Source organism: Delphinapterus leucas, chromosome 4 (assembly GCF_059928025.1).
Source record: "Delphinapterus leucas isolate spDelLeu-1000000601 "Yukka" chromosome 4, BTC_Dleu_Yukka2, whole genome shotgun sequence".
Taxonomy (NCBI): domain Eukaryota; kingdom Metazoa; phylum Chordata; class Mammalia; order Artiodactyla; family Monodontidae; genus Delphinapterus; species Delphinapterus leucas.
Window position 1 is genome coordinate 141,151,334 of NC_143132.1, and position 12,149 is coordinate 141,163,482.

Here is a 12,149-nt window from a genome sequence, read left to right on the forward strand (position 1 = left end):
TCCAAAAGTAAGTTAAATGCCTTTATTAAGAAGTCAACATTCTTCTGAAATTGATTTCCTCCTGCAACAGACAAAATTTATTTTTAACTAAACTTGAAACCAATTTCTTCAGTGATAAGATAAAGACCTAAACAAGTTCTAATTTCATATTAAGTATTGAAAAGATTTCATAAGTTACCACATGCACTTATAAATGTCAACATGTAAAAATAAATCTGTGAACTGCATACCCTTTAAACTTGATATACTTATTATAGGCGAGATTTCATTTACAAATTGGACCTGCAGTAAATGCTTAAAATAAAGAAGTGTTCAAATTCAAAAAACAGAGGAAAAGGGGGGGAAAGGGAGTACATTTAAAAAATGCAGGAAAGAAAGGAAAAGGAAGTACTGAGAAGCATTTGAGGTACACGACCACTGAGAAGGAAGATTTTTTTGGTTCTTTGATTTCCTTCCTGGATGACAAAGTTCAATATGAAGCACAGTTGCTGTTGACAGAATCATCCCCTGGATAGATCAGCATCTGAAGCCCCATGCTATTTTGAGATTAATGAGCTGAAAAACAAGCCTTCTTAAAAGGCACCATATTTTCTATGTATGATAATGTATGATTAACAGATTTGCTTTCCCTGTAGCTTTTACACAATAGTAAAAAAAAAAATCAATTTTTGAATTATATAACAACCCTTAGTGCCTTGACCACTTGCTACCATTATGATTTACAGCACAGCCAGCTCATCTGGAAATTATTGGGTTGTAATTAGACCATTCCTATCAATTAACGGTACATGCATTTATATTCTCCTATAGCTGAAATAAAATCTATAAATAGGTACATATGCCAAACAAGTGATAAACAACTTTTAGTGGAACTTCTCAGGTCCTGAATTTTCATAATATAGTTAACTCTCTATTCACTGGTGAATGGTGTGCCTCATTTTCTGTACATCTGAAAATTTTCAATTCTATGCTTGCTACCCATTTCACTCTGCTGCTTCTGGATCACCTATTAATGTATATTTAGAGACTGAGACTAATTTTAATATTGGATGTCACCAGGAAAATGATGGAGGATCACCTGTGCTCCCTCCCTCCTTCAGGACCCCGGCCCCGACAGAGATGGCAACAGCAGAAGGCATTTCAAGTGACACATACATGAATGTTGGCTTCTCCGTAGAACTCTTCCCCTATACAAGCACAGGTAATCGGGAGTTAACTAACCTATGAAAGCCATAAGGATATCCAGCTGCGTAAACAACCCCTTTTCAAAACAACTTTAAAATTTTCCACCAGAGTACACTAAAAAGGCACCAAGTAGATGAGTCTGTTCTGAGATAGTCAGAAGTCCTATTCCGACACATGCCTTCCGAAAGGGTAAACACTGTGCTCACTCATTCCCGGGCCAGGTGACACACCTGCAGATGTGTCAGTGTCACAGCACAGCAGGACACTTGTGGGAAACACCAGCATAAACAACCGATGTTGGTATCTTTTTTTTTTTTTTACATCTTTATTGGAGTATAATTCCTTTACAATGGTGTGTTAGTTTCTGCTTTATAACAAAGTGAATCAGTTATGCATACACATATGTTCCCATATCTCTTCCCTCTTGTGTCTCCCTCCCTCCCACCCTCCCTATCCCACCCCTCTAGGTGGTCACAAAGCACAGAGCTGATGTCCCTGTGCCATGCGGCTGCTTCCCACTAGCTAGCTATTTTACGTTTGGTAGTGTATATATGTCCATGCATGTTGGTATCTTTTACCAAAGGAACCGCAGATTTTTGGAGCTGGGAGGCTCCCCAGGGATCAGTCCAAACCTCTTATTTCCGGGTGAGGAAAAGGGTCTGAAAGCTTCAGGATTCTGCCCGTGGTTCACTGGAGAGTGAATGAAGGAAGGGGATCAACCTACCCTCGCTTCTACTGGTATAAAACTTTCTCCTTCCTTTTACTCCATTTTATTCAAAACTTCATGCAGGGAGGGGCATTAGCAGGACGATATACCTTTAATATGAAGGTAGACAAGCTTTTTGTAGGTTGACACGACAAGAACAAACCAGAAATAAAAAGGAGAGTTGCCAAACAAGACCACTTTTGTTCAGCGCAGGGATCAGTTACAAAATGCCCCAGTGATGCTCACGTTCCAAATACTTTGCTTAAGTGCTCTGTTGTTTCCTTGTAACTGGAGACTTAGTTTTCATCAATTGTTCCATCCTCATGCACTTCCTTTCTCACTTACTGTGATATTAATACTTGACATTTCCTTAGAGACACAACTTTATATTTCTATAGTCATTTGGCTTGGTTCCTCAGAAAATTTAACGGCATTAAGAGATTCTCTGACTCATTTGCTGCCATCAGTTAGAACTACTACTGACTACAGCTTGTTATCAAAGCAATATTGAAATCGTATTTGTTTAGAACAGTAAGACAGTACAATTAAGAAATATAAAATAACATTCATTTCCATCCTGGAAGTGGGCATGTCTCCTGGCATTAAAATACATTTACAATATGTTAATGATCTGAAGTCTCCTATTTTTTAAATCATGTGTGATAGCTCTACATTAAAAAGAGAAAAACGTAATTTTAAAAGAGATATTTGTATGTAAGGTAAATGGAATATTCTAATAGAAATTTAAATACTAAATATATAAAGTCCAATACTTCATATAGGCAATGATAGATAATATGATGAAACTAACAGAAGAACACACACTTATTATTGAATAACTCATTATTTTCTATCATTGGAGAAGAGTCCATTTAACTTAAGTTCTGACCAGTTTAAATGCCAATAATTTAATTTTTAAAATAATTTTGGATGCAATCTTCTTAAACAGAGTATATGGAACATGGTTTAAGGTCTTCTTACTGATTCAATATTACTATTGTTATTGTCAACACCTGTTACTGAACTTGGCTATGATCCAGGGACACCTTTAAGACACAGATGAGGCAGGGGTCAGGAGGGTATTTGCTCTGACACTAACTGGCCACAGACACTATGCTTTGTGAGGCCTTAGGACTGATTTTTGTAGATTTTCTGCCATCGTGTTACTATTTCTTGTTTCCGTAGTATAGACAGCAGAGTCCCATCACTAAAAATAAATGTGGCTGTTTCTAATCGTCTATGAGTAGGGGTACTTAATTCATATGTCTTTGGAAATAAGTAGAAAATAAGAGAAAAAGGTTATGAGTAAGAACCTGAAGGGCTCCCTTATGAACAAAACACCGGAGGCAGGTGAAGCACTGGAAAGGCCCTGAAATGGAAAGGAGCGTACCTGAGTCCCAGCAGCAGGAGAGCCGCTGACGGCACTCCCAGCAGCAGTGCACACTCGTCAACTGAGTGATCCGGCTCTCACGTTCTCTGGTTCTCTCAGTGCAGGGACTCAGACACTAACTCTGCTGCCTGAGATATTCTGTTTGGCCTCTTCCCCGCTTTGGGCTCTAGTTTGTATTCCTTGGAGGTAAAGCAGGTGGAACAGGGACTGCAAGCCTGGTGACCCGCTTCCTCCAAACCAACTGCACGGACAAATGCTGTGACTAGCAGAGCCCAGGGTACCAGACCTTCCCATCTCAGATGCTCTTCTAGCCAGAAGCATCACTATACAAAGCTAGCAGGGATCTCGGTCAACTGACGTCAAGTTCCGTGCTGTGACAGTTCACGCCATACTCTGTGGGCATCACCAGGACGCAAATGCAAGTATACTAAGGTACAGACGTTAAAACAAGTACTTTAACAAATTACCTCATAAAACGTTCTTAAGAACAATATAGTATCTGATATTGCCATTTAAAAAGGACCTACTATAACAGATTTAAAAAAATTAAGTCTTGCACTAATTTCTCTTTCTAGGACGGGGATTCCTCATAGGCAGGTGAGGAAATCCCAGGCTACCCTGGGAGTGTTTCCTCTAGATTGACCAGCATCTCCCCTTACCTTTGTTCAGCTGCACTGGCATGCTTTCCGATTTCATCAGCCTCTGCTGCTGCTGCAGAGGATGCGTGGGGGCCTCTGCCAGGGTCCTGGTGGGAACCACAGCCGGGGAGGAGGCACCGCCACTGCCTCCCGGTACTGGGCCATCCGCACCGCCCGGGGCCGTTGCCGGAGAAATCAACTTTCTTCCAAAATTCATCAGGCTAGTAGAGACTTTATTTATATTCAGGGGAGCACCTTTGGCACTAGTCCTGTAAAAAAACAAATTAGGTGGAGAGACATTGTTTAAATTAGAGGACAACTCTATTTCACATGCTCTGTTGATATAAAAACATACCTTACCTGCTTTGGAAAAGGTCTAGATCAGCTACACGAAGTGAGGCGTGATAATTTCAAAGTGACCACAGAATAAGAAAACAACAAGATTCTTAAAGATGTGGCTTATGGAAAATAGTCTTTTTACTTTCCATTCATTCATTCATTCAACAAACAGGGCCCATTATAGCCAACACTGCAACTGTCCAAAACAGACATAGTTTCCCTCCTGGAGATTCTAGAAAATACATTCATCACATAATCACATAAACAGATGTATGACTAAAACCTGTGATGAGGACTCTGAAGGAGAGGTACAGGGCTGGGTGAGTCTGGGGTAACCCACAGAAGGGGGCACCTGGGAAGCCAGGCTGAGAATAGATTTCCCACAAACTCTGGCCTGTGGGAACAAGGCCATATTTAATCTGACTTTGAAAAATAAATGTGTCTGAGAGCCATGAAGTCAGTTCATAGAAGTACATCAAGGGCTCTGGTCCACGAGAATTGGGTCCACCCTCACCCCACACTACCGTCCCCGCGTTCCGTATCCTCCTTCCCCACGTCCCTGCTTTACTCTTCCTGATGGTGCTTTGCATCATCTGACATACTACATATTTTACTTATTTGGCTATGATCTGTCCACCTCCCCCAACCCCCACTGGAATAAATGTTCCATGGAGACAGGACTTCGGTCTCTCTGCCATGTTGCCAGTCGCCTAGAACATAACAGGTGTTCTAGAAACATGTGTTAAAAGGCAGCTGCGTCTGCCTGTAGTCTAAGCCTTTACACCTATTCCCATGGAGGAAGCGTCCCTTGCTCCTGGCCACGGCCCGCCTCCCCACGTGCGGGGAGATCCCATCTGCTCTGACCTTTGGAGACTGTTGCTCCTGGATCTTGCTCTCCTGCATCACCATTTCCCCCTTTCTACCGTATCTTTCCCATGAGCACACAACCGTGGTGTGTGTGTGTGTGCGCGCGCGCGCGCGTCTCCCAACTTCTCCTTTGAACCCGCATTCCTTCCTGGTTACCGTCCTACTTCTTTCCCTCCTCACAACAGGTCTTTTCAGAAGTGTCTTAATGTGCTACTTGTGCTTCTCCAGTCCTGGCCCACTAAGGTCTGGCTGTGGCCTCCTTGCCATCGCTCTGAAACCACCCCTGGAGGTCACCAATGACTCCGCAGAGCAAAGGTCCACCCTTACTTCGCGTCACGTCTCAGCAGCAGCCAACTGCCCTCCACTCCCCGCTCCCTCTCAGACAGGTCCTCTCTCGGACACCAGGGTTTGCCAGCACCTGTGCTCTGTCTGGCAGATAGAGGACACCAAGTCAACATTGGCTAAAATGAATGATTACTTCCCAAATGATTCATCATCTTGAAGTATCTCAGGGCTATTACGTGAAAGACCAGTTATGATTATAAATTATTTTAGTTGTAGGAGGCTGACCATGTCAATATCAAAGTTTGCATTTTTACTGCCCAATCATTAATAGAAGCTTGTTTTCTCACATTTAGCTTCTTTTTCATAAAAGCAGAAAACTGAAAATCAAGTTTGAGGGATCCACTTGTTATGATTTTAGTTACCTTGAATTTTGCCATCATTTCGTCCTCTCAGATCTACCTGGCAGCACTTACATGGTAATTCTCCTACTTTTTATATGACAGCTGTAACCTTGCCGTTACTAGATAGGGCGCTAGAACAGAACTGATCCAGAGTTCTGTAATAAAAAGCAAAGAACACTATGCTTCTTCCTTCCATAAAGTCTTTAACGGTCCTAGCTAATATTATGGGCTAGGTATGGGAAACTTATATTGCTTCAGAGATTGGACAAATCAAATTTAAAACCTGGAATTTGCTTTATAAAAGAAACGAGCTATTCATTTATAACGCATGAAATGTGAAAAAAAATCCTTTTTCAAATGGTTCGTTTTGCATCATTTCATCTTTAAAGAACAAAGCTATTTAATGTTCTTCGAAAAATTATTGAAAATAATGTTTCCTAGTGGAGATGAGGATATATAGTGATGATGCACCACTTATTTCCAATTTTTTATTCATTTATTTATTTTTTTGCGGTACGCGGGCCTCTCAGCGCTGTGGCCTCTCCCGTTGCGGAGCACAGGCTCCGGACGCGCAGGCTCAGCAGCCATGGCTCACGGGCCCAGCTGCTCCTCGGCATGTGGGATCTTCCCGGACCGGGGCACGAACCCATGTCCCCTGCATCGGCAGGCAGACTCTCAACCACTGCGCCGCCAGGGAAGCCCTATTTCCAATTTTTATACGCTTCCTAAGGAAGTAGAGACCTCTCAATGTATAGACACTACAGCTTGGCAACAGAGAAGGCGCTCAATACATGTTTATTGAGAAAAAGAATGAATGACATGTAAAGAACTCATAAATTCTGGATTCAGAAGGCGTTCCCCTCTGGCACTCAGTGCACTCAGCAGCCTGCCTGCATCCCCCTTTCTCGCGAGTCATAGTGGAAAGAAGGGTTATCAGGATACTGAAGTTCCACTGCAGTTTAGTTGCGCTTGTATGCAAGTCAAGATCCATAATTCACGGATATGAAGAAGTTATAATGTTGTTACCCTTTTTTTATAAACAAAAATGTACTAGTCAAATTCCCATATTGCCAGTTCTAAAATTCATATGTTGATAAAAGTACTAAGAAACTGCTAGAGCATTATCAAGAGACTATGGTTATGGCATCTTCATTACTACTACAAACCATGAAAAACACACAGATCAAGCTCATGCCGAACCATTTTTCATCTGAATAGCTCTTAAAAGAGGATGAGCGCTGTTTTCCTTTTTTGAACGTTTTTTGTTTTCAACCAATTTCCCCCTCATCCACTACCCATGCTTCCAGAAGAATAAGAAGAATTTTGAAAACAACTATTGAAGGTGACTATTTTCAGGTAGAAACAATTATAACCCATGTACTTCTAGAGCAGGCATGCTAAGCATGCTGCCCGCTGTTTGTGTTTCAGGCATGACAACTTTTATGACAAAGTTAGCTAAGAGAGACCTTAAATATTAGCAGCAGCGGTCTTCGCAAGACACACTAAACATTCTGCAACAATTATTATTGGCTGTCAAGTCACGTGTGCTAAATTCATGAAAATTAATGCAGTTGTCAAGAGATCTGATGGACAGTGAGGACCGGACTGGATTGGATTAAAGATGGCGGCAATGGGGCTTCCCTGGTGGCGCAGTGGTTGGGAGTCCGCCTGCCGATGCAGGGGACGCGGGTTCGTGCCCCGGTCCGGGAAGATCCCACATGCCGCGGAGCGGCTGGGCCCGTAAGCCATGGCCACTGAGCCTGCGCGTCTGGAGCCTGTGCTCCGCAACGGGAGAGGCCACAACAGTGAGAGAGGTCCGCGTACCACAAAAAAACACAAAAAGCCACAAAAACCAAAACAAAACAAAACAAAAAAAGATGGCGGCAATGTGTAAATAGTGTTAAAAGAAATGCTAAGAGGGCTTTAGAGTTAACAAGACATTGAACACCAAATCTAATGAGCAACTGGCTCTGTGTAATCAAAGTTTTTTGTTACTGTCGTCTACACTACATACTATTATTAAAAACAGTATCACCTAGGAGGGATTGTTTGGAAATTGTGCCAGGAACTTTCTTTTAGCACAGCCTCTTCAGTGGGTTAAATCAGCAGCAACAGAGGCATCTTCCTGAAGATCCATGAATCCTTCGAAATACCTGTACCAGAACCCAACCTGGCTTCACTGTTGGGCCCTTTGTGTACAGTTTCTGAAATTCTGAAAGTGGGTGACTCTTGCTGCCTCTTCTACCTTCTTCCTACCAACTTGATCTCTTGCAGTCTGCCTTTCTAACTCACACTCTGTTTACTGAAAGAGATTCTAGGGTCTCCAATGCCTTCTTAATTCCCAGGATCATGAACTGCTCTCATTCAGCTTCTAAAACCTTTCTAAAACTTAAAAAAAAAAAAAGTATCGCCTCTGTAAAAACTCTCCACAACCTTCTTTCATTTCCTGGTATCCAAATCTTTTCACCACCCTGATTTATTTCCTTCTTACCTACAGATTTCTTTCAAGTCTGATATTAAGTATCTAATATTTGTTTATTTCACTCCTCTTGCAATAAAATGTTGTTAAATGCTTGTTTATATTTTTGTCAAATAATGAGTTTTCAACTCATTTTTAATTATTTTATCTATATTCCCAAAGGTTGAATGCTTGGTTCATTCATTCATTCACTTACTCATTTTCTCTTTTTCCCAATATAAGTATTTAAAGCTGCACATTTGCATCTGATTAAAGCAATAGCATCAGGGCTTCCCCGATGGTATAGTGGTTAAGACTCCTTGCTCCCAATGCAGGGGGCCCCTGCACGATCCCACATGCATGCCGCAACTAAGGGTTCGCATGCCACAACTAAGGAGCCGGTGAGCCACAAATAAGGGGCCTGTGAACTGCAACTAAGGAGCCTGCCTGCCACAACTAAGACCCAGCACAACCAAGTAAATAAATAAAATAAATAAATATTTTAAAAATTAAAGCAATTGCATCAAAGATTTTCCCTCACATTTTCAAATAGTCTGTTGATCCAATTGTTATTTAGATACATTTAAAATTTTAGACAGTTGGGTTTCTCTTAAGTATATTACTCATTTTGTTTTATTAAATAAAAATAGAAATATCAGAGAATGGAAGTGGGGAAATATTCTGATTTTTCAAAAGGAGTGTGGAAACCAAACTGTAAAATAGACTGGTTTATACAAATATTTTTACTAATTACTTGGAAATGGCTGTGTTTATTACAAGTAGCCAGTCTGGTTCACTAAAAACAAGTCATTCTAAGACAACTTTATTTCTTATCTGAAGCGCTGACCTCTGTTGGATTTTATCAAGGTGCAGTGGATATAATGGAGGATAATACACACTTAGTTACAGCTGAACAACTGTACCTCACGTGTACCGCTGAATGTTCTAGCACCCCTTTGGTGACATGTGTCTCAGACTTGGTTCACAGACCTCCTCACCAGTCCTTTTTTTTAAAGGTCATAATCTTCTGTCACTGAATTGCGTAACTTGGAAGAGTTATTTAGCCTGTTGTCTGGACCTTAGTTTCCTTATCTTTAAACCATGGGGGCTGAGTTATATGATATTTTGTGTCCCTTTGAGATAGAAGATCCTATAGTTTTAAGACTTGAAGAAAGAGAACATGGGCTTATGAATTTTAGACCAAAAGCTGCAGAGGCACCCAATACATCAGATAAAATAATCAAAATTTAAAATACTCTCAAGAAGGTAGCATGAGAAATAAATGAAACACATAACATTTAATGAAGATAAATAAAAGCTTATACACTTAGGTTAAAACTTTTGACAACTGCTCATTACAGATAGAATAGGGAGGCATGGATTAACGTGAGTTCATATTAAAAAACAAAAAGTCAAGCTCCCAAAAATGAATGTTTTGGTCTGGTCTACAAGGTTAATCTGAGCCCATAATGATGTTGCAGGAGAAAAATAAGATTCTTGGGGTACATTAATTCTAGATGAGTGAACTTCTGGGTTTCCAGGCAAGCGTGTAAAATGCTTGGAAGTCTTTACACTGTCCTAACAACAAGTAAAAAGCTGAACAAACTGAAAAAAAAATCAACATTTTTTTCTTAGATCCATAAGAGAAGTGAGGTCAAAGGGCAAACTGCTGTCACCCAGATCGGAGAGAGTGACGGGTGAATACAGAGGATCACGACCTACCAGAGCAGAAACCCACAAGAACCAGGGCTGGGGTAGGGAAATTGGAACTGTGGCTGAATTGCTAGAAGCTCAGTGTGGACAAACTTGAGAGTTAAAATCTCCCAGGGGACCCAGTCAGGAGGGTGGAGGGGCAGCCCAAACTTCAGCGAGTTTTACCTCCTGGAGCTCTACCAGGTTCTCATGGTAAATATGGGAGAAAAATTGTGCTTCTGGCAGGGGTAGAGGAAAAGGAACCATTTGAAATACACCAGAGCATCTTGTTCTTCTTAAATGGTCTGCCCTCAGGAGAAATATTTAACCAGAGTCCAACCTACAGGGATTTTTGCCGAGCCTAACTGACCTGGGGGAAGGCAAGTACCCAACCCCAGCCCCCTCTAGCCGTCCTGTTCCACCTGATGTTGGTGGGGGCTGCAGCTGAGAGGCATGTGTCAAGTTCACAGTCTGGAAGCCCAGGCTCACTAAAAGATTGAGACCTAATCATAGGACCATAGAATGCTTCCTTTCCTCCACACCTTATCACCACATTACTAAAGGCCTATTTCTGGAGTTCCTTTTACCCAGTACAACATGTCCAACTATTAAAAAAAAAAAATTAAAAGATATACTAAAAAAGCAAAAAGCATACTTTGAAGAGAGAGAGCGACCAAGCTTCAGAACCAGACTCAGATACAGCAGGGATGTTGGAATTATCAGACTGGAAATTTTAAATCACTATGATTAAAATGCTAAAGACTCTTAAGGAATAAAGTATACAGCATGCAAGAACAGATAGGAAATATAAGCAGAGGGGAGGAAATTCTAAGGAAAAAAAAAAAGAAATGACAGAGATCAAAAATACTGTAACATAAACAAAGTATGTCTTTGATGGGCTTATTATTGATGGACATGGCTGAGGAAAGAATCTCTGAGGTTGAGGATATTTCAATAGAAACTCCCCAAGCAAACAGAAAAGACAGAAAAAGCAGAGCAGAATATCCAAGAATTGTGGGACAACCCTAAAAGATGTAACATTCAAATAATGGGAATACCAGAAGAAGAAAGAGAGAAAAGAACAGAAGAAATATTTGAAACAATGACTGAGAATTTCCCCCAAATTAATGTCAGTCAACAAACCAAAGATCCAGGAAGTTCAGAGAACACCAGGCAAGAAAAATGCCAAAAAAAAACTATGCTTAGTCATATCATTTTTAAACTATGGAAAATCACAGGAAAAAAAAAATCCTGAAATAAGCCCGAGGAAAAAAAACAGCTTACCTATAGAGGAGCAAAAATAAGAACAACATTCTAATTATCCTCAGAAACCACGTATGCAAGAAGGGAGTGCAGTGAATATGTAAAGTTTTGAGAGAAAAAACCACCAACCTAGAATTCTGTACCCTGTGAAATTATCCCTCAAAAGTAAATATGGTATCTATATATAGTAAGTATATATTAACCTCTTATAGGAAACACGTTTTCCTTTAATAGTAAATATGATATGTGGCTAGAAATACTAGCTGACTGTCTACACTGCAGGAGGTAACTAACTGTACAATCATGGCAGACTGTTTTGGTGATGCATTAATTTCTGGCAGAACTGAATTCTGTGTCTATAAAATGGAGTGGAACAGTAGGGAGGTATGAAAATTACGATGGAAGAGAAATGGCTAAAAAAGCAGGGGAGCAAGTCCTCCAGTACTGTGAGAGCTGCCATGAGGGAAAGCAGCGCTTCTTCGCGTGGCTTTTAAAAAATAAGTTTACAAAAGTTACAGACAGTAACAGAAGACAGTTAAAAGGCTATGACACAGGAAATCCTTTCTAGTGATTTCACAGGCTCAATTTAAAATAGTAAGAGCTCCGTTTCTGGAACTGTGTAAGTAGAGATTAGAAAATCATTTTCAGACACACAGGCTCCCTGGCCCTGGCATGGGTGAGAGGCAGGGTTCAGTGAAAGCCCCTTCTGACTCTGACAGCTTGTGATCAGCTGAGCCAAATGGCTTCTACCATCACATTCACCATCCTGCTAAGATTACAGGACCAAAAAGAGGCCTGAATGATAGTGTGGGCCCTTGAGGGATGCTGACCAAACCCATCTCAAACTCAGGGGCCTACCTGTCTGCCCTGCCTCCTTATTTCCACGCTCAGTTTCTATTCTGTTCTTTTCACCTCTCCTTCCTCC

At 41.0% G+C, this 12,149-nt stretch overlaps 1 protein-coding gene across 11 annotated transcripts in view; it reads right to left on the reverse strand.

Moving 5' to 3' along the window:
* TBC1D5 (TBC1 domain family member 5) overlaps nucleotides 1–12,149 on the reverse strand; it is a 536,700-nt gene that overhangs the window by 80,435 nt on the left and 444,116 nt on the right. For all 11 annotated transcript variants that reach the window (XM_089911191.1, XM_089911192.1, XM_089911189.1 and 8 more), the window contains one exon: nucleotides 3,941–4,188. In XM_089911191.1, the coding sequence (XP_089767317.1) occupies nucleotides 3,941–4,188 (248 nt within the window). The remainder of the gene's footprint in view (nucleotides 1–3,940; nucleotides 4,189–12,149) is intronic.